This window comes from Parasteatoda tepidariorum, chromosome 8, assembly GCF_982258835.1.
Source record: "Parasteatoda tepidariorum strain Cologne lab strain chromosome 8, Ptep-v5.0, whole genome shotgun sequence".
Taxonomy (NCBI): Eukaryota; Metazoa; Arthropoda; class Arachnida; order Araneae; family Theridiidae; genus Parasteatoda; species Parasteatoda tepidariorum.
In genome coordinates, this window is record NC_141762.1 from 7,466,592 (window position 1) to 7,490,286 (window position 23,695).

General features: G+C 28.0%; 1 protein-coding gene across 1 annotated transcript in view; it reads left to right on the top strand.

Moving 5' to 3' along the window:
* LOC107457316 (saccharopine dehydrogenase-like oxidoreductase) overlaps positions 1-23,695 on the top strand; it is a 66,232-nt gene that overhangs the window by 40,482 nt on the left and 2,055 nt on the right. Inside the window, exons 8-11 of the mRNA XM_087149774.1 lie at positions 2,265-2,384; positions 3,967-4,023; positions 7,147-7,261; positions 9,284-9,365. Of these exons, the coding sequence (XP_087005900.1) occupies positions 2,265-2,384; positions 3,967-4,023; positions 7,147-7,261; positions 9,284-9,365 (374 nt within the window). The remainder of the gene's footprint in view (positions 1-2,264; positions 2,385-3,966; positions 4,024-7,146; positions 7,262-9,283; positions 9,366-23,695) is intronic.

A 23,695-nucleotide genomic window follows, 5' to 3' on the forward strand; every position in this document is an offset into this window, starting at 1 on the left:
AACATACAAAACATTTCAAATACTTCATTTTTATGTTTCAAAAAATAAGAAAAGTACATCCCAGAAAAATCATCCACTAGTACTAAAAAATATTTGAATCACAATATATTGGGCCTGCTAGGTCCGCATGAATTAACTCTAATATAGAATTACTTTGTGCAATATTAATTGTTGGATGACTTTTATGAGTTACTTTACTTATATCACAAGATTCACAATGATAATTTTCAAAATCTTTAAAATTTATGCCAATAACATTTTGCATTTTAACCATGTATTGTGGATTTAAATGACATAGTCTTTTATGCCAAAGATTATAAGTATCCAGATTACTTACTTCATTACATTCTAACTCAGAATTGTTTACATCGTTATAATCAAAAAATTTAGGTGAAATGTTATTACACGGTTCCATTAAAATTTCAAAACGATTGTTTACTTTTACGGCTTTTAAAACACTGCGATTATCATTAGTTAAAATCAAAATATCATTACCTTTAGATTCAATTTTATAACCTTTATCAATTAATTTAGATACTGAAATTAAATTGTTTCTTAAATCTGGTACATATATTACATCGTATATTGTTAGATTTTTACTGCAATTATCAACTGTTGTTGTAGCTTTTACAATGCCAATTCCTTTAGAAATTAAATTTGATTTCTTACCTGCTAATTGTATTATTCCATTAACATGATTTAAGTTTTCAAAAAAGTTTAAATCTTTTACCATGTGTGAAGTAGCACCAGAATCCAAAATGAAAACAGTTTTGTTTTTACCGGTAGCACTTGAATTTATTTGGTGTTGTTCTTGTTCTGCGGTAAGTGCAAAATTTTCACTAGAATGTTTATCTCGATTTTCAAATGCACAATGAGCGTTATTGTTTTTGATTTTGTTCATGCCCGATTTATAGTTCGAAAATGTTCTTTTTTCTTGATATGTTTGGTTTTGATTTCCCTCGTTCTTGTTTCGGAAGTAGCAGTCTTTAGCTAGGTGATTCGTTTTATGGCAGATGAAACATTTCTTCCTGCTTCTATTTTCATATTTATATTTTACTCCGAATGCTTCTGTTCGTCTAGGAATTTCATTTCTTAATTTTGATAAGCTGTTTTCTTCTTCCCGCAGTATTTCTAAAATTTCCTCCATTTGTTTTTCGCGTTGGGTTTTCAAGATCTCTCTTATTTTTGCAAATTTTCCTCTTAATCCTCTAACAGTATAATAGACAAGTTCTCTTTCTGTAATTTGCAGTCCAAGTGATGAACATTTCGTTTTAAGTCCTCGTGATCTTGCAATATAGTCTGACACATTTTCATTTTCTTTCATTTCAAGATTTTTTATTTCGTTACTTGCATCGATTTTTCGATCTTCTGTTTTACCAGTAAATGTGCTTTGAATTTTTTCCCATAGAATTTTAGCATCAGTTTCGTTTGCGAACTGCAGACTTTGGTCGTCAGAAAGCGACAGTTGTATGTATGCAACTGCGTCATCATTGTTTAATGTCCATTGTTCCCGCAACTTTGGATCAACGGGGGCTTCTTCAGTTAGCACATTAGCAATTTTCTTAAGTGTCAGCAAAGCCTTGAGTTTAATACTCCACTGGTAAAAGTTCTCACTGTTCAGCAGTGGGATACTCGGCAGATCCCTGTTCATTTTGATTTTGGAATCTAAACGATGTAAATCACGGCGAAACTAAGTGAAACTTTTTACTGCGTCATAATTTTCAAAACCACAGCCGTGCTGCCAACTGTAAAAGTTTATTAACAAAAAGCAAACAAACACATACAAATTTAAAAAGAACGCCATCTGGCGGTATAAAAAGAAAAAGACTTCGTAGCTATCCTTCCCAGGGAATGACAACAATATATATATATATATATATATATATATATATATATATATATATATATATATATATATATATATATATATATATATATATATATATATATATATATATATATATATATATATATATGGCTAGTAAAAAGTAAGTACAAAATTTCTCATTTAGTTGCTAAATTTGAATTGAACTTTGAAAAGACGCAACTATACTGTGTACATTTTCTTAAATACGGGTTTCGAGTGTGCCTAGATTAAAAAGCTCACCAACGAATGTTATTCACGACAACGAGTATTATTTCATTTGTATTATTCATTTGAGAGATGATTAAATAAAGAAGAAAAAAGACTTAATATATTAATGAACAAACTATATTGACATCTTTCAAAAATAATAATAATTATTATTTTATTCTTCAATTAGGTTCAAGTTCAGTGCTACATGAAGTGTAATTCCTTATTCTATGCATTCATCACAATATTAATGGGTGCAATTTTTATGTTCATGACTAAATTCTCTATGGGATGTTACTTGCTGGAAAGGGTTGAGTATTCCTTTATTTTTATTATCACATTCACAGGAAAACCCAGAAATGCGTAGATAAGCAGTTTTGATCCATAAGAGAGAGAAACAAGTTAATCAACCCTAAAGAAGGGAGAAAAGATTAAAAATGGGATCATTTAATATTTAGAAAAATTTTAATAATGGCTTTTTTTGCTTTCCATTTTTTCTCTTATATTTTGAAAATTAGTATTATTATTATTTTTTTGCAATATTTTGGATTTTTACCTTATCCCCAAACACACCCCTATCCTTCTCTAACTTTTTTAGTTGATTATCTTTTTCAAATTTGTTTTATTTACCCTATCAGTTAAACCCCCATTTATAATTTACTTCTGCTTCTCCATGTTTTCCTCTTTCATTCAATGTTTTAGGGTTTGTAGTTGTTCTGATATTCCTGAATTTTGTGCTTTCAGAACATCCCATTTCCAATTAAATGTAAATATAAATGTGATACATAAATGTCCAAAATAAATGTGAATTTTAAAATTTAAAGAATTGAAAGATTTGGATTTTACAGATGACATCTTCGTATTTTAATTGATTATGGTAACCAAACCAAAATCACTCGTAATTGTTTGTTACAGTATCGGGATCATATACATCATTCACAATTTCAGCTTTTTGGCTTGCATTTTTGTCCTTATCAAAGAAAAACATTCAAATGTAATGAATTTTTCTCTTTGTTGATTTCCCTTTTTAACACTCTGTAACTCAGAATTGTATGAACGAAACAAAAAACAGCAAAAGAATTTTAGTGCAAAATGTCATCTATCTAAGGAGCATACATCTGAATTTTTTTGATCGATACTTTACGAGATCATTACAGCCATCTACTGAAAAAATAATAGATCTCTTTTTCCCCAACCAGATATACGTCTCCTACATATACTTATTTCCTGCTGAAATTTCAGATAACTTTTTTAAAGCTACAATTATCACTGTAAATATTGATAATTATTTTTATTCTTCAATTTTTAAAAATATTTTTTGATAAAATCAATAAATACCTGCTAAAATTTTATTTACTTATTTAATTAGTAAATAAGCACATACTTTTCTAACATTTTTTTTTATCTTAGTGATATCCTAATCTTTGATTCAAAACTTATTGATTTTGAACTTTCAAAATGTACATTCTTTTTTATATATATAACTGAAAATTAATGAATCGCTAATATTTAATATCAGGTAGTTAAATTTATCTACCAAATATAAAACTGTGTAACTGGGTCAATTGTACCTACAACCAGTCCTTTCAGAAAACACCATATTTTTACTGAGAGAAATCAATTATTTTACCTCAAATAAAATGCTATTTCTGCTAAGATATTTTCTGTCTTGCTTTATCATCTCTGTAGAAAGCAAGAGCACCCTCTAATGACTTTTTGAACACACTTCATTCGCATTCTCTTATAGAATTTGCTTATTTTGGTCCCATCTTAACACTTTTAGCACATTAATTTGAACCACCTTGTACATATCTTTTAGTTAAAGATTGATTTTAAATGTTTTAGTTATCATTGAATCATTTCCATGTAAAAATAATTGGAATTATTTTTAGTTTCCAGAATTTTTTTCTTATGGCATGTTTAGCAGAAATCCTCCAAGTCAAAGCCAGGTTTGTATTGTTTGCTTTCTGACTATATTACTTCTTAGAGTTCTAATCATGCTGGTAGGAAAAGTTTTGTTGAATCATGTCTAATTAAAAAAATAAATAAAACAATTAAGATAAGAAAAAAAATCAAATTATAAAAACTATTTGAAAGTACAAAAAATTGCCATACTATTGTTTCAGTTCTATAGACAAGAATCTTCCTCGGTGTTTTAATGTCAAATGAAGATAGAAAAGTAAAGAGACAAATTCATGTAAAGTCGTTCTACCAATAGGGAGAAAGTAAGTTTGAACAAGGAAAAACATTGGGGAGATAAGAAACTGGTGTGAGGGGATTTGGCGGAAATCCCAGGTTGTAACAGATTAGATTAAAATGGACTTCCAAAAATTGGGAAACGGTGGGTAGTGTTCGAGGGATTTAGTGCTCTCTGCTCTCCTCAAAAAGATTCAGTTTGGCATTTGATTGTCAACACTGTTGAATTTAATTCTAGACAGTGCACTAAAAATCTTAGTGAAATTGCTCTTTCCGAATTGAAAGCTTTGAGGTCTAACTCTGACATTGTTATTACTAAGGCCGATAGAGGGAGTCAAATTGTAGTTCTAGACAAAGTTAAATATCTAAAGGAATCTCAAAATTTAAATGATGGTCCTAATAAGTTACTGCTACTTACTAGAATCAAGTGTTATTGAGCTGAATAAAATAAAATTTGCCGTTAAAACTTCAGTAATTATTCCTAGTCATCTAAAATATTCTCTTATACACCTACTAATTTACACTTTTCTAGGTTTAATGCTTCTCCTAACTTTCATAGAATGGCACTCTTTTTAGATCAATTGTTGTTAATATTGGCACTGCCTATTATAAATTAGCTAAGCATCTTTTTCATTTTTGTCCCCATTTTTTCTATGAATTCATTTATTTTCAGAAAATCGTATGAGCTCTAAACATTCAAACCTGATAACAAAGTGGTCTCTTTGATGTAAAATCTTTACTCACTAACTTTCCAGCGAATAGTGCCTTTAATTACCTTAAAATAAGATAATAAGAATTCCACTTAAGCCGAGTTGAAATTGACAAATTAGTAAATCTTACTCGCATGTGCTTAGAACAGCTCCCCTTCATAATTAATGGTAAATTTTATGGAATGATTGATGGCTTAGCTATAGGTAATTCTCTCAGCTTCTTCTTAAATGACCTGTTTATGCACTGAAACTCTTTGATTTATTAAAGCTTCTTTTTTATAGACGATATGTCCACTGTAATATCACTACCACTACAACTATTAAACATTAATTCACAAGTATATAAGGCAGACTAACTCGATTTAATCTTGAGGTACCTTTTGATACATGAAGGTTGACACCGTAGCAACACAAGAGAAACCATACACACAGCCGTGAACTTAATACAGCCTTCACTACCAAGAGATCAAAATCCAGTGAACTCAATACAGCTTTCCCGGTCTTTCACAAATGTGGCAACTATTGGTATCCGTTCATCGAATTCTATCCATGATAAAATTCAGGTGGGAGAGCGTTGTGGTATGCTAATTAGATCAATGTTGAGGTACTTTTTGATAGATGAAGGTTGACATTGTCGATAACTCACATTGATAGAGAACATTGATAATGTTCTCAATATTATGAATTCTATAGATCTTTGCATACAATTTACTTATTAACAGTGTTTACCTTTCTTCTCGTAATTCTGATAAATTTCATGCTACTGTTAATTGCAATCCACTAGGGGTTTCACTTTTCCTTCATACTCGCACATCTAATTACCCCTTCTGATGCTTCTAAAATTTGTTCAGCTAGTTATTTCCTCAATGATGAGCTGCTTTACATTAAAGCTATCACTGTATACTGTGATTTTCCCTCTAATATTATTGATTCCACCAACAGAAATTCAATCTCGCAATCCATCACACTCTCCAAATCAAACTTTTACAGTTTGATTGTTTTACCTTATTATCGGAAAACCAGTTCCCGAATTGTTAAGATATTGAATAAATTTTAGTTTAAAATAATTTTTTCCCCTTAAAAACCCTATTGCTGCTGTTAATAGCTGGAGTATTTATCAATTTTTTCCCCTGGTGATCTTTTCTATTTTTTACAAACTAAATGTACCCTTAAACTTTGACTTAAAGAACAGATACATCCAAAATAAGGGCATTAACCGATCTTCTTTCACTCTACACAGTTGGAAATCAAATCGCAGGTTTTTGTTTTGTTTTGCTACTAAAATCTGTAATATATTAATCGTACATGACTAAAGTACCTAGAAAGCACAAATTAACATTTAAGTAGAAATTAGAAATATCAACATATGAGCATAAAATATTAGATGCTTTATTTACGAGCTACGTTCATATAGTTGCCAGATTTTGCAAGATTGGAATTAGTTAAGAAAAACATACGATTACGATGTTACAATATTCAAGAAATGCATCGATTACGATATTATAAAATCCTTCAACACTGCACTTCACCTTCTAAACTTGATTTTTGAAAGATATTATATTTTGGAAAATTCTAAGAATTTAGTTAGTCATCTTTCAAATATCCCCCCCCCCTTTTTCCTAAATTTGGAAGTCAATTTTAATTTAAACTGTTGCATCCTGGGCTCCCGTAAAATCCACTCAAACCTGTTTCTCATCTCCCCATCGTTACTTGTTCTTGCTCCTTTGTCCCCATTGGTCAAATAAATTTTTTGTCACTAAACGTGTTCGTCTTTTAACTTCTCGACCTTCATTTGACACTGAGGAAGGTTCTTGTTTATAGAATTGAAACTATTGTATGTCAATTCTATGTACTTTTACTAGTGCTTTTTTTCATGTTGTTTTTTGCTTTAGTCTACATAGCACTAAGTAAAAAGTTTATTTTGTAAAAAAAAGATTGTTTCGACCTTTTTTTAAAAAAAAAAAAAAAAAAATCATTCTTTGCTGATTTGGGGATGAACTGTTTCACTGATGTTAAAGGAAGGAGAGAAATTTCTTGCTGTATTTTACTTAAATTTTGTTTATCACTTATTGTAATACATGTTCAAAAATATTTGTTTCCAATCCGGTTATTCATTTGTACTTATCTAGTCTTATAAAAAAAATTGTTCTTTAAAATTCTTCATAGAATATGGGTGGAAGATTCAGTGTGATGATCAAAGCCGAAGGATGGAAGGAAAAGCTAACTGGCAAACATACTTCACCCCCAAACAAGACAGTTACTGCGGTTTTTAATGGACCAGGTGATTACTTATTTTCTATTCTTTGAAGAAAGTCAATTACAAGCCATGAAGCAGTAGAATGTTAACAAATATCTCAACTTTCTTTACCCATTCTTCTGGTTAGCTTATTTTTGTTTAGTAGTTAAACAAAACTAGAGTTTGGCATCTGGAAGTTATTCGCTTATAGAAGCAGAGTTAGTTTACAGAAGCAGTAAGTAGAATCAGAACTTTTATATAGTACATAGAACTTTATAGTGCAGTACTATTGTTTCTCTTCATTGGAGATAAACGAAAGTAAAATTAGAACAGGCTGTATATTACAATTTATATCTTTTCTATAATGCAACGTTTACTGTTGAATGCAATCATTTTAAAATATGCAGTCTTCCACAAAGTGACTCCAGTGCCAAAACAGTTGCCACCCCTGACATGTCCATTTTTATTGGCACAAATGAAGAATGAGCTAACTGAACTAAATTTGAACTAAGCACATTATTTTCTAGGAAATATTTACATGAATATAGTAACTCAAAATCTCATAACGTTATATTGGTGCTCGCAAAAAACAATATTTCAGAGTGCGCAGTAAGCATTGGCTACCTTGCTGAATGCGATAAAATCGTAAATTTGGTGAATAAAATTGTGTTTTGGCAAACACAATTCACTCTGGAAAGAGGGAAAAAATTACTTTACTTGAACTTCAAAATTATGTAAAAATGAATTTTTCTAAACAAATCAGTATTTTTTATTCTATTACAGTAATTGTGGAAAGATGCGCTGCATAACCAATTTCAATTGGGTCCAAATAATATAAGCTTGAAACAAACTACTGTAAAATAGTTTAATATGGGAAAAAGTTAATCTTAAGAAATAAAGATATGCTTTTGGCAAAGACTTTAAAAAATTGGCGATACTTTTGATATTTGGCCAGTTTACTGGCTAATAATTTGAAATCCTTAGTGCAGGCCCCATGTTTCATTACAAGCATTTTATTATTCAGATACACAACCTCATTCTACTTAAATTCGTATACGATTCCATTTCTTCTGGGGGCTATTAAAAATTACTAATATTAGCACCAGTAATGCTAAATCGATTGTAGTATTAAATACTACTAACATTATGGTAATAAGTATTGTAGTAATAGTACCTTAATATTCTTTGATAATAGTTTTTTTACAGGGCCCAAAACGGATTAGTACCTAAACTAGGTCAAAAGACTCAAAAATTTGCAATCTAAAATTTTACCAGTCCCACTGTAGATTGATCGTAAGACACTGTTCTCTGTAGATCACGGAAATCAATCCTCAATGAGCGGGTGGGTGATAACTTAAAGATCAGCCTGCGAAAACAGAGGATGCTTAATATAATTAATATTTTGCAATTTTATTGGTCTGAAATTTCTTCTAAAATTATAACTTTTTCCCCTTTATTTAAAGTTAAAATTACTTCATCCAAATATTTTTAGAGAGTGAAGTTTGTATATTATTAAAAGTTTTGATAATAATTTTTGCATTATAAAAGGAAAAAATTCCTTTTATTTTACATAAATCTTGAATAAACTAGCATATCTGTGAAAGTGATTAATCCAATGCGCAATTATAATTTTTCATGTTGTAATAACATTGTATAAAATAACTCAGCGTTAATATCGAAAATATTGTTCTAAAAGCCGCGATATCTCCACATCAAGAAGAATCTGACGATTGCATGTTGTGTCAAATGTCAAATTCAAATTTTAAGTTGCATTGCAATGTTGAATGAAAATTATTGGGATTTAAAAAAGAAAAAAAACATTGAAAAATTTGTAAGAATATCTACCAAAAAAAAAAAAATCGTTGAGCACTCTAAGATGTGATTACTCAAATCAGCTTCAATTTCCATGCTGTAATATTATATTAAAAATATTAGAATTTTATTGGCTTGTCTTTGCTAAATTGTTTTCTTTTTATAAATCTGTCTCAATCCCAAAAATATTGTAACAGTACTAAAAAATGGCGTTATAAAAGGTTACTTAGTTATTTGAACTTTTCTTTTATACAGATCCTGGTTGCTTAACCACAGCTATTTTGGTTGTAAACTCAGCTTTAGTGGTGCTTCAAGAAAAGGATAAATTGCCTCCAAAGTAATAATTTTAGTTGTTTATCTCATTAAAATGTAGGGGAGACTTTTTTACACTTTTAATTCATATTTTATTTGAAAAAAGTGGGCAAAAATAAATTTTTGTTTAATTGTTTCAAGTATTGTGGATAGAGAACTAAGTGTAAACAATAAAACCTGGGTAGAATTCAGAACCCTTTCTGCTTATGTTGCATTTGTGAGACAGGTGTATAAACTTGATTGTTAGAATTTTCTGTGTTTGTCGAATTCTGAAACAAAGTGAACTGTATATTGATTTTAGGAAATTAATATCTCAACATAGGTAAAGTGTAAGAGCTTGCGTGTCCTCTTCACTTTATATGTTAAGGTTTCAACATATTTTGAATTTAAAAGGTAGTCATAAATCCAAAGTGGTGCTTTAAAAATACAAAAACTGAGATATAATGTTACTATTTTATTGAATGTAAAACAGGGACCAGGCCCTCAACAATGGTGTCTACATGATTTCTGCTAGGTTTAGAAGAAGCATGATTTGACCTTGAAGAGGGTTTTTGTATCGTCCCGGACAATATATTTAAATATTAATAGATGTTAGTTATGTGGTTTCAGATGAGTTCCTATTCCACTAATTACCACATCATCACATTTTCTGAAATGATTAAATCGATATCATTACTTCTTTTGTGGGAAAGGTTTTAACTGATTGCATACTAGATATAAGCTCTCTTTAATTATGAGATTTAAATTATAATTCTTTCAGTATTACATAGCCTTCTGCTCCTCTGAAAAAGGGTCTAACCAATGAGATAGCCAATTGATGAAAACTTCCCCAATCACGCCATCCAACTTAAAAGTTTTAAACCCAGTATAATGCCCAGAATATATCCAAATTATAATAATAATCAAAAAAGTTAAGTATTAAAATAAGAATAATAGAATTATATATTAAATCTATACATAAATAGAGCTTATTTTTAATACTCTATTAGTTAAAACATTTCTCTCAAAGAAAGTAATAACAATGATTTATTAACTCAGAAAATATGATGTGGTCATTAATGGCATCTGCCCCACATTTCTAACTTCTGTTATTTAAATATATTGTCCAGAAAGATATAAAAACCCACTCAAAGGTCAAATCAGCAGCCATCAAGCAGACACCTGACTGTTGCAGGCATGGCCCTCTTTGCATTAAATGACTTTATTTTTAAAGTGCCACTTTGTAAGATATACGAATGACTGCTTCTAAATATATTAAAACTATAACATATATAGTCAGTAAAGTCAAATTAGTTTCAAGTTATATTATAAACAGTACAAGTGCAATAATATTCTAGGGTAGCATGTTTTTTCAAGCTAAGGCATAAAAATAAATTTGAAATAGTAACCTGTAAGTATTATGAGTTTTAACAGTTAGTACCACTCAGCTTTATATGGTTCTCCATTCAATAAAGACTTGGCTATTTTCTTTGTATGAGTACTTTTTTTCTTTCTTTTGTCAAAATAAGTATGTTCCAAACTTTAGGAATAACGCCTGACTAATATGTAGGAGACTTGATCCATGAAAATTATTTATATTTTGAAAACAGGGTTGATTGACTTAAAAAATTTACAAAACAGTTAATATTGATCTCTATAGTACTAAATGTATAGCTGTGTTTATATAAGTTTTAATTAGTGAAATTACATAGTACTTAGTGTCTATGATTGACATTTTCAATGACTTTTATTTTTTCGATTGCTAAAAATTAAGTAAACATTTTGTGCAGTTTTATCTGCATATATTTATAAATCAGTAAAAAGTAGTTATTGATTAAGAACTTTTTAGCAAAAAACACAATGGTTCTAAATCCTACCAATTCCTAATTGCAAAGCGCAATCTTGTTAAACCATCTTTTATTTTAATATTGAAAATATAATTCTGAGTCGTAAAGTAAGTATATATATATATATATATATATATATATATATATATATATATATATATATATATATATATATATATATATATATATATATATATATATATATATATATATATATATATATATATATATATATATATATATATATATATATATATATATATATAATATATATAATAAATAAATAAATACAAGAATAAATACATTTTAGAGTACATAAATTTAACAGTGTCAAAATTAATATTTTAGATATTATAGAGGACTTTGATTTTAGACTACAGAAAGAGAATTACTACATGCTTTTATACAAAACAATTTTGCCGTAGGGGCTAAACGATACCTTCCAACATACACAGATTTAACTTCAATAACTCATCAACTTATTAACAAAATAAATAAATACAAGAAAACATGAAGAAAGTTAAGGAAAACAATAAGTTTCATTTATTGCGCGCGCATAAGCTGCAAGTAAACAGAACTGCAGAACGCATTAGATAAGTTCAAAATGAAGATAAAACAAAGGAAAATTATAGACATATGAAAAAGGAGGGGGAGAATAATAATTAAAAAAATAACAAACGACTGATTAAAAGAAAAAAAAAAGGATGAAATTTTTTTTTTTTTTTAAAAAAACCGGAAAAAAAAAGATAACCTTTTCGTCAGACCACACGATTATGTCCGCAAAAAAGAGTGCTTTCTGATATTGTATCAATATAGCCAAAGCAAAATATATTAATACAATAGTGTGAGGAGCACAATTTTTTTTGCAAAAATTATAACAAATAAAATAGAACACAATAAGTAAAAATAACACGCAAAAACAGAAAATAAAATATAAAGAAAAAGCAGTATAAAACAAAAACTCCAAAGCGAGTAGCGAAATCAGATGTACTTACATGAGCGGGAAATTTTTCAAGAATGATTTAAAAATATTTTCGTAACAGGATTGTCAGATTACAAAGTATGAAAACAAAAGCGCAAATTGAGTGTAACTAGAGGGGTTTTGTTTTGAAGTGCCCTTCTTACTGCATTGCTGAAGTGATTTGTTATGCTGTGCATTGATTTGTTAGTTACAAAGGATGGGCCCGAAATGGATGTGCGCTAGGAAATATTATACTGGATAATTTAAAAAAGTTGACCATAAATATTTATTTTAGAAAAAATTAAAATAGAAAAGAGAAACATAAATTGCCTATTTTGCAAGTAATTTTATCCCTATATTTGCCCGAAATGGATTTGCACATGGAAAAATTATATAAATTATCAAAGAAAAAATTTTTTAGTAGATAATTTTAGCCACGGATTGGCCCGAAATGGATTTGCACATGGAAAAATTATATAGATTAACAAAGGAAATTTTTTAGTAAAGGAATTTTTTAGTAAATAATTTTGACCACGGATTTGCCCAAAATGGATTTGCACATGGAAAAATTATACAAATTAACAAAGAAATTTAATAAATAATTTTGGCAACGGATTTACCCGAAATGGATTTGCACATGGGAAAATTATATAAATTAACAAAAAAAATGTTTAGTAAATATATCCACAAAAATATACGATTAATTCAATGATTTTACATAAAATTTTATAACTTTAGTTGGGTATTCATTGTTTTTTATCAAATTTTGAAAGAGTTTATCGATTTGTTTTTTTTTTGGATAAATAAATATTACTGCATATTCTTTTAATTCTGTTCGTCTCATTAAAAGTGGTATTTAAATAGATGCTCCTACTAATATATATATATATATATATATATATATATATATATATATATATATATATATATATATATATATATATATATATATATATATATATATATATATATATATATATATATATATAAGTTCAAAATGAAGAATAAAACAAAGAAAAATTATAGACATATGAAAAAAAGGGGGTGGGAAATAATAAGTTAAAAAAAAAAAAAAAAAAAAATTGAATTGTTAATTAAAAAACCGGAAAAAAAGCCGGACAAAAAAAAAAGATATAATCTTTTCTTCAGCCCACACGATTATATCCGCAAAACAGAGTGCTTTCTGATATTGTACCAATAAAGCCAAAGCAAAATATATTAATATAATAGTGTGAGGAGCACTCAAAAAATTTTTTTTTATAAAATAACTACATAAAAATAGATCATAAAAAGTAAATATAACATGTAAAAACAGATAATAAAATAAAATAAAAAGAAAAAATAAAATAAAAAGAAAAAACATTAAAAAGGGGGACTATAAAGCGAGTAGCAAAATCATAACAACTTACATGGACAGTTATTTTTCAAGAATGATTTAAAAATGTTTTCGCAAAAAGATTGCCAGATTACAAAATATGAAAACAAAAGATGAAAACAAAAGCGCAAATTGAGTGTAACAAAAGGGTTCTAAAGTGTCGTTCTTACTGCACTGCTGAAGTGATTTGTTATTCTGAGTTTTGATTTGTTAGTTACCAAGGATGGGCCCGAAATGGATGTGCACATCTTTTTTTGCACATTTTTTGCGCACATTTTTTTTTTTTTTACTTATTATTTCCCACCCCCTTTTTTTCATATGTCTATAATTTTTCTTTGTTTTATTCTTCATTTTGAACTTATCTAATGAGTGCTGTTTACTTGCAGCTTAAGCGCAATAAATGTTACTTATTGTTTTTCTTAACTTTCTTAGTGTTTTCTTGTATTTATTTATATATATATATATATATATATATATATATATATATATATATATATATATATATATATATATATATATATATATATATATATATATATATATATATATATATATATATATATATATAAAATAAATAAATAAATACAAGAATAAATACATTTTAGAGTACATAAATTTAACAGTGTCAAAATTAATATTTTAGATATTATAGAGGACTTAGATTTTAGACTACAGAAAGAAAATTACTACATGCTTTTATACAAAACAATTTTGCCGTATGGGCTAAACGATACCTTCCAACATACGCAGATTTAACTTCAATAACTCATCAACTTATTCACTTTTTCATATTAAAGATAAGCGTACAAATCGAGGTAAACGGGGTTCAAGAAGTAATAGAAACTCTCTTAATAGTGACAAATTAAATATAAATTTTCGTTCTAATACGAAAAAAGACTTTAATAAACAATATAGCATTAAACCAATTAAAGATTTTGTCTTCTCCCTTAAGAATTATGAAGTACATAAGTTCTACGATCTTATTATTAACTTTTCTTTCAGCAATTTACATTTCAAAATTCTTTGTTTCGATCTTATAAAAGCCAAAATGAGCAAAATTTCGCCTAATAAAAAGAAAAGTTTAGATAATTTATATTTCGTTATTAACTTTCAAAATCCTATTTTCGATAAGATCAAATTTCACAACATTTTTGAAAATTTTAAAGCTTTATTTCCATTAAAAGATTTTAACATAATTAAAAGTTTTAAATATAACAAATCTCTTTTTAGAACCATATTTAACTATAATGATATAAGCAAACATTTAGGGAGTATTAATATATCCGATTATGAATGTCACAGTGAGGAGGATAAATATTTTGATTTTGTTGATAAACATATTATTACTGGTAATTTAAATATTATAGAAAACTTGGAACTTAGGAATTTAATGGTTAAAGGCACAAAATTTAGACCCATTTACCATATATCAATCAATAAAATTCTAAAATACTTTCTTAATGATCTCAATAGTTTTTGTTTAAAGATATCAAATAGATTCTCTTTACCTTTAGGTATACTAACAGAATGGAAATAGGGAGTTTATTATTACTTTAAAAACTTTATTTTCAGTAATAAGAATAATTTAAATAAGAATAACAATTCAACAAATTTTTCTAATATTGTACAATCAATTGAGCAACTTCAAAAATTTTTTTTAATTACTCCCATAGACAAAGCTAACAATAATTATGCTATATTCTGTAAAAAAATTCTATGCTGAACTTTTAAATATGGAATTAAAAAAATAGTAAAAATTTTGAACTTAGTAATTTCAATAGTAATATTGTCATTAAAAATTTTTTAGCTCTTTACAAGAGATTAAAAACTAAAATTAGCAATATACAATTTCCTTACTTAATTATCAGTCCTAAATTTCATAAAATTCCAGTAAAATTTAGAACTATCACATGTGGGTCTAATACTTATTTAACTAAACCTGGCACCATTTTATATAACCACTTAAATAAGATTGTTAACAAAATTACTAAAGAAGGTTTCTCTTGCATTATCACTAATAATCAACCGATTTTAGATTTCATTAAACATAATAAAATTAATTCTATTGCGACTTTTGATTTCCAGGAACTTTTCAATAGCATTCCCCTTTCTAAACTAAAAGATGTCCTTTTAAATTATTACTATGATTTTAAAAATATCCTTTGTTGCGATTTTGATTATTGGGAAATTCTGATTAATTTTTGCCTTTTTAGTAATTATCTTTACAATGGAAAGGATATTTTTCTTCAAATTAATGGAATGCCACAAGGATCTAATTATTCATCTCTCTTAGCTAACTTATTTTTGCATTATTATGAAAAAAATTATACTCTTAGTATTAAATTTGTTTTTAGATATATTGATGACTTAATTATCTTTAATTTCCAAGATTTTACTCTTTTATTGAGTGATATATACCCTGAGGAATTAATCTTACTTCGTAATCATGATGATAATATTAATTTCAATTTTTTGGATTTGGGTATTATAAAAGTAGAAAATATCTGCTTTGTTGATTTATACGATAAAAGAAATGATTTTAATATTAATAAACTAATTACTTGGAATTCTAATGTTTCTAGGAGCATCTATTTAAATATCACTTTTAATGAGATGAGCAGAATTAAAAGAATATGTAGTAATATTTATTTATTTAAAAAACAAATCGAAACAACTCTTTCAAAATTTGATAAATAACAATGGATACCCAACTAAAGTAATAAAATTTTATATAAAATCATTGAATAAATCGTATATTTTTGTGGATATATTTACTAAACATTTTTTTTGTTAATTTTATAGTTTTTCCATGTGCAAATCCATTTTGGGCAAATCCGTGGTTAAAATTATTTACTAAAAATTCCTTTACTAAATAATTTCCTTTGTTAATCTGTACAATTTTTCCATGTGCAAATCCATTTCGGGCAATTCCGTGTTAAAATTATCTATTAAAATTTTTTTCTTTGATAATTTATATAATTTTTCCATGTGCTAATCCGTGCAAATCCGTGGCTAAAATTATTTGCAAAACAGGCAATTTATGTTTCTCTTTTCTATTTTATATTTTTTCTTAAATAAACATCTATTTTCTGAAACTTTTTATGGTCAATTTTTTAAATTATCCAGTATAATATTACCTTGCGCACATCCATTTCGGGCCCATCCTTGGCAACTAACAAATCAATGCACAGAATAACAAATCACTTCAGCAGTGCAGTAAGAACGACACTTTAAAACCCTCTTGTTACACTGAATTTGCGCTTTCGTTCTCATATTTTGTAATCTGGCAGTTTTCTGCGAAAACATTTTAAAATCATTCTTGAAAAATTCCCGTCCATGTAAGTTGATCTGATTTCGTTACTCGCTTTATAGTCCATTGTTATACTGTTTTTTCTTTTTCTTTTAATTTATTTTCTGTTTTTACATGTTATTTTTACTTTTTGTGTTCTACTTTATTTGTTGTAATTTTTATAAAAATTTTTTTTGAGTGCTCCTCACACTATTGTATTAATACATTTTGCTTTGGCTTTATTGATACAATATCAGAAAGCACTCTGTTTTGCGGATATAATCGTGGGGGCTGATGAAAAGATTATATCTTTTTTTCCGGTTTTTTAAATAAAATTTCTTCCTTTTTTTTTCTTTTTTTAAAAAATGTTGTTTGTTATTCCCCCCTTTTTTTTTCTTCATATGTCTATAACTTTTCTTTGTTTTATTCTACATTTTGTTTCTTTATGTTTATATATATATATATATATATATATATATATATATATATATATATATATATATATATATATATATATATATATATATATATATATATATATATATATATATATATATATATATATATATATATATATATATATATATATATATATATATATATATATATATATATATATATATGTAACATAAAAAGCTTCTATCAATCTTTTTATGTTAGTTTCTTTGCTATAAAACAACTCCTACTTTATTCCTAATTAATTATTCTATTTGAAATACTTTCTCACACTTTTAAAAGCCACATCCTGTTCTTAAATCTATTTTTGGCTCAACTATGCATTTAATTAAGAGCAGGACATATTTCCCTTGCTTTGTGTGGGAAACGCGCGATCTCTTTCATAAACCAATACTAATCCTTGGGACTTCCCTTTTCCCCTCAAATATAACTAAATAGAGGGAAATTCCTTTGCTACTTTCCCTAAGATAAAAACTTGAGCACACAGTTTTTGAGTGCGATTTGAGCTCCGCCTTTGCTAGAAAATGTCTTAAATATACTATGTGAAGTTAATAAAATATTTTTTGCCTTCCAACTGCTATCTGCGTGGCCTAACATCACTCACCATGACTGCTACCCTTTCAAGCCTTGCAGGGTAAATTTTGCAGTTGGTTTGGCACTTTTTTTTTCACTGGCTCCATTAAAAAAAATGCTTTTTTCAAATAAGTAAAAAATATATAAATATAAAAGGAAAGAAGAAAATAATGGAATGAAGTTTTAGGAGATGCCGGCGTTGCTCGTGAAACAGATATCCTGACTAAAAGAATATGATGCCATAAAATTAAAAGAAGAGAATTTCGGGACTTTCCTTCATAATGGGTCCAGACATTGCCTCTACCGTTGTACCGGAATTGCCGTTAGTGATTTGATTTTGTCGCTGTTTTGTTTCATTTTCGTCTACCGTGTGTTACCATCATTTACAGCAGGTGCTTGCTGTGTTGCCCTACTTGCTTGCTGCTTGTCGGTCTCATTGAGGGTTGATAAAGGTTTAGCATATGATCGATTTGATTTCGTTTTCCGGCGATTTTCTCGAGTGTTCTTCTGTGTTTCCTTGAACGGAAGATGACCAAAAATGTGATCTCAAGTGGTAGCTATGATTCCGCTCGCGTGTGCGCGTGATTCATCAAATATTAGAAGTGATTTATTGGTGATTAATTACAGATGTGATTGGTATTTACTCTCAAAACTTTAAGTTTTTAAACGTGAATACTTTTGAATCATTTACGCTCATATATTGAAATAGGAACATATAATTTTATGTTTATTGTTCCAAATATTTATTCCGGTAATATTATATTTATCTATTGATATTTATATTTTGATAATAGTTCCATTTATTGATGCTATTATTCAATGGTTTATAATATTATTTGTTTAAATTAAATAATGATATTAAAATTTAGTGCTATCACATATTTTTTTTCCCACTTATGATTCAGTATGATTATAGTTTTAATTATTATTTAAGGAATCACTTTTTATATTGCATTATATATCGCAGTGTATATTATATTGATTGTAGAAGTAAAAGTTAAATTTTTTTTTTATTATGGTGTTTAAAAAAGCAAAATATGTGCTATTCATAAATTTAACTTTTTTTCCTTCTAAATGTTATATTTAGTTAATGAAATTTATTTTGGTTATTTGAATGCCCTTACGGAGTGGCAAAAACTACAATTTTAACATGGATGGAAACGCTAAAATCAATGCAGAAAATTCTGTAAATGAAGTAAATGATAATTTACAAAAATTAAGTATAGATCAAAATGTACAGGATAAACCAGACATACTAATCTTTGAGCCTGACATTGGTGTTCAATTCACAGCCTGGCTCAAACATTTCGAAAAACTAACTATCCATGCTAAATTAAATGACGATTGGAAATTTAAAAATTTTCAAAAATTCATTAAAGGTTCAGCTTTGAAATTGTATATTAATAACTGCCTTAATTGTAAGACATATCAAGAATTAGTTGAAATTTTTCAAGAACATTATTTTTCACCTCCCTTTGGCTTCAACGATTTTCAAAATTTAAAATTTTCTGGGCAAGCTAAAGACCTAAATTCATATTTTACTGAAAAGGTAGAGTTAGGTCGAAAAATAAATTTAAGTAATGATCATATAATTGAGGTTCTATCTATAGGTTTGCCTCCCCAAATTAAAACACTTTTGGTTTTAAAAGAACCCAAAACCCCAATTGAATGGCTCACAATTGTTTCAAAAATAATACATGATGTACCCACGGTCTTACCCCAAACTGAAACTAAAAAATTACCAGAATCCAAATTTAATGGGTATAGGCCACAATACCAAGGCTGGATACCAAGGCGGCCATTCTTTAACAACTCGGGTAATCCAAATTATAATCCTCGACAAAATCAAAATTTTTCCCGGCCAAGTCAAAGTTATAACCAACAATCCCAATTTAGACCTAAAATTCAAAATGAAAAGTTTCATAAAAATAAACAACAAACTAGTCATTTCGCCCAGGCTTCCCAGGAGTTGCCTCCTAAGCCATGTAAATACTGTGATAAGCTTGGTATAACCAATGCTTATCATTGGGGCCAAAATTGTATAATCAAACCTAATTCTTTTATGGCTGAGAATCAAACCCAGCCTAAACAAGAAAGTGAACAACCACAAAATTGACAATTAATAGTATCCGGATACATACAAAATAAAAATGAAAACTATGAAAGTGACAAATACACGATTTTGACAAATAAAACTATCCTGTTAAACATTGATACAGGTAGTACTTTAAATATCATCCCGGCTACGCTTTTTGAAAAACTTAATGTCCAAAAAGAAAGAAAAAACTTTGTTAATGTTTGTTGTGTTGCAAACAAAAGGTATTTTGCAACTTAACCACACTTGTACTTTAAATTTAAAAATTGGAAATATAGCTAGGTCAGTGGAATTTTATATTTTAAATACTGATCTACCTTATGCCATATTGGGTTTAAAGGAATGTAATGGGTTTAAATTTGTGATTGATTGTGATAAACGAGTTGTAATGCAAAATCAGAGAAAACTGATCACTTTTTCGGATTATGAAAGCAACTTGTCTTTACACATTTCTCCTGAAAACCAGGTTAATGATTGCAATAAAAATACCAATAATGAGAATAAAGATAAAAAGGAAAGTAGAAATAAAAGAAAAAATGTTAAATCAAATAATAATAAACAAAATGAAATAGTGAAAGAAAATAAAATTTTGGACGTGAAAATAAACAAAAATAAAAATGTAAACAAAGAGAATTCTAAGAAAAATAAAACAAAAAGTAGACTTAAAAATAAAAATTTAAAAAGCAAAACTGAAAATAATCTTGAATTTTCAAGTGTTCACGAGACTGAATGTGGTAATGGTGTACAACATTGTCATAATCATGTTGACGGAATTGTGCAAATTCAAGATGATGAAAAAAATTCCCAACTTCAGGAAATTTTAGAAGATTTTTCAGATATTTTTGCTAAAGATAAATATGATGTAGGGACAATAAGAATTGAACCTCAAAGGGTAAGATTAACATCAGACTTACCAGTATCCTTACGAGCATGCAAAACTTCCCCAAAACAACAAGAGGAAATAGATAAACAAATTGAGGAATTGTTAAAGCATAATATAATTAAAGAAAGCTCTTCTCCCTATTCTGCTCCAGTAACTTTAGTTTATAAAAAAGATGAAAATAAAAAAAGTAGATTGTGTATAGGCTTTAGAAAATTAAATCAAATCACTAAATCGGATGCAGAATCATTACCTCTTATAGAAACTCTTATAGATAAATTAGGGAAAAGTGTTTATTTTAGTAGACTCGATATGGTAAGTGGTTATTGGCAAATTCCAATCAACCCTGAAGACACTGAAAAACTTGCTTTCGTCACCAATAGTGGGTTATATGAATGGTTAAGATTGCCATTTGGGTGGAAGAACGCCCCTAGTATTTTTCAAAGAACAATACGTAGAATACTCACTAAATATAAAGTTTCATTTGCAGCTAATTATTTTGATGATATCATAATTTATTCTAATAATTTTGAAGAACATTTAAATCATCTAAAGGAAATTTTTGAAATATGAAGATTTGAAAACTTAAAATTAAAAGCTTTTAAATGTTCTTTTTTGCAAACTAAAATTCAATTTTTAGGTTATGAAATATCTAATGGTGTAGTAACTCCTGATAACAACAACATTGAAGCAATTAAAAACTTGAAAACTCCAACTAATGTTAAATCTCTTCAACGATTTTTAGGTTCAATAAATGTGTATAATAAATTTATAAATAATTATGCTAAAATTAGAGCACCTTTAAATAATCTCTTAAAGAAAAATACAACCTGGTGTTGGACTCCCAAATGTCAAGAGGCATTCGAAATTTTAAAGAATGCTTTAGTTTGCAAACCAATTTTGAAAATATTTAACCCTAAGTTACAATGTCATATTTTTGTTGATGCAAGTCAAAGTGGTGTTGGAGCAATTTTGAAACAGCCAGATGTTTCAGGTGTCTTACATCCAATAGCATTCCATTCTCGTTCTCTTAGAGACTATGAGAAAAATTATGCAATCACAGCACTGGAATGTCTTGCTATTGTTGATGCATTAAACAAATTTTATCACTATTTATTTGGAAATAAATTTACCATACATACAGATCATGCGGCTTTAGTTTGGTTAAAAAATGTTAAAAATCTGAAAGGTAGATTGTTCCGCTGGTCTTTACTATTGAGTATGTATGATTATGATATAAAATACACAAAAGGCACCTTAAACTTTGAAGCTGACATGCTATCCCGAGATATTCCTGACAATGTTGAAAACAATAGTATTTTGAAAACAAATGTTGATTTAAATAATGTAAGCCATTTTTCTCATCTTTTGCAATTAGATGAAATTCGCGAAGCCCAACAAAATGATAATTTAACTGGAAATTTTAGTAAAATAGATAATGTTTTGTGTATACGTAAAAAGGGTTTTACCAAAATTGTTGTTCCATTTTCTTTAAGGCATAAATTACTTGAAATTACTCATAAAAAATTTGGCCATCCGGGAATTCAAAAAACTGTTAATTTACTTACTCCTGTTTACTATTGGGAAAATATTACTTTGGACATTACAAATTTTAACAAACATTGTCATACTTGTCAAATTAATAAAAAACCTAGACAGAAAAGATTTGGGTTACTTCAGGAAATGCCCCCAGTTGACAAACCTTTTGAAATAATTGCAATCGATAGTGTAGGTGGTTTTAATTATTACAACTCTACCAAAAAATATTTAACTTTAGTAATTGATCATCACACTCGATATATGTGGTCTTATGCATCTAAATCAATAACTGCGGAAACCTATGTAAATTTTTTGCACCAAATTTTTCAAATTCAAACCCCCAAAAGTATTTTGAGTGATAGAAATGCCGCGTTTACTTCTTCCCACTTTAAAAAATTTCTTAAACATAGCAAAATCAAACAATTGTTAACTACAGCCCATAGACCCGAAACTAATGGAAAAGTTGAACGTTTAGGACAAACCATTGTAACACGTTTAAAATGTGAAATTAATGATTCTTCTAAAAGAAATTCCTTGGCCTAAATTATTAAAAGAAGTAACCGAAGAATATAATTTAACTCCACATTCAGTAACTAAATTCCCACCAGCTTTTTTAATGTTTGGCGCTCTCCCATTTAATCATCCTTTATCTGAAGAAATTTTTCCACCAATAGAAGAAGCAAGGAAAATTGCAGTTGAAAGAACTAAACAATATCAGGAAAAAAATAAAATTTATTATGATGCAAGATTCACTCATATTGAATTTTCCCCAAATGATACCGTAATGAGTGAAGATTTTAAATACCCCAATACTAGGAAACTTACCCCAACTTTTTCCGGTCCATATATAATTCTTGAAAAAATTTCTGATGTTAATTATAAAATAAATAAGAAGAATAGTCATAATAAAGAAAATACAGAAATAGTTCATATATCAAAATTGCGAAGGTACCACCCACCTCACAAACTGAAATTATGTCACGAGTAAAAAACATGTAATTATTTAAATGGAATTGACTATATTTTATATTAAATTCAATGATTTTTCTTTGTTAAAATAAAATTATAAATACCAAATATGACATTAATACACATGGTTCAATGGAACATGTGGTCCCCTTTTTTCTGGAAGATCCGACTTTTCAAATTTTCTTCAAGTTCAACGTTTACCCAAATCTAGTAGGATATGGGGCGATGGTAGTTTTGTCTCTGGTGAAAACCAAAAAAATAAATATTTATGCACCTTGTTGAATCTAGGATCTTCCAGCACATTATTGTTGAGAATAGGGACTGTTTTCCTCCTTTTGGGGAATACAGCCCCTAATCCAACAAAACAATTTTCCCTAATAACACTGAAGTCT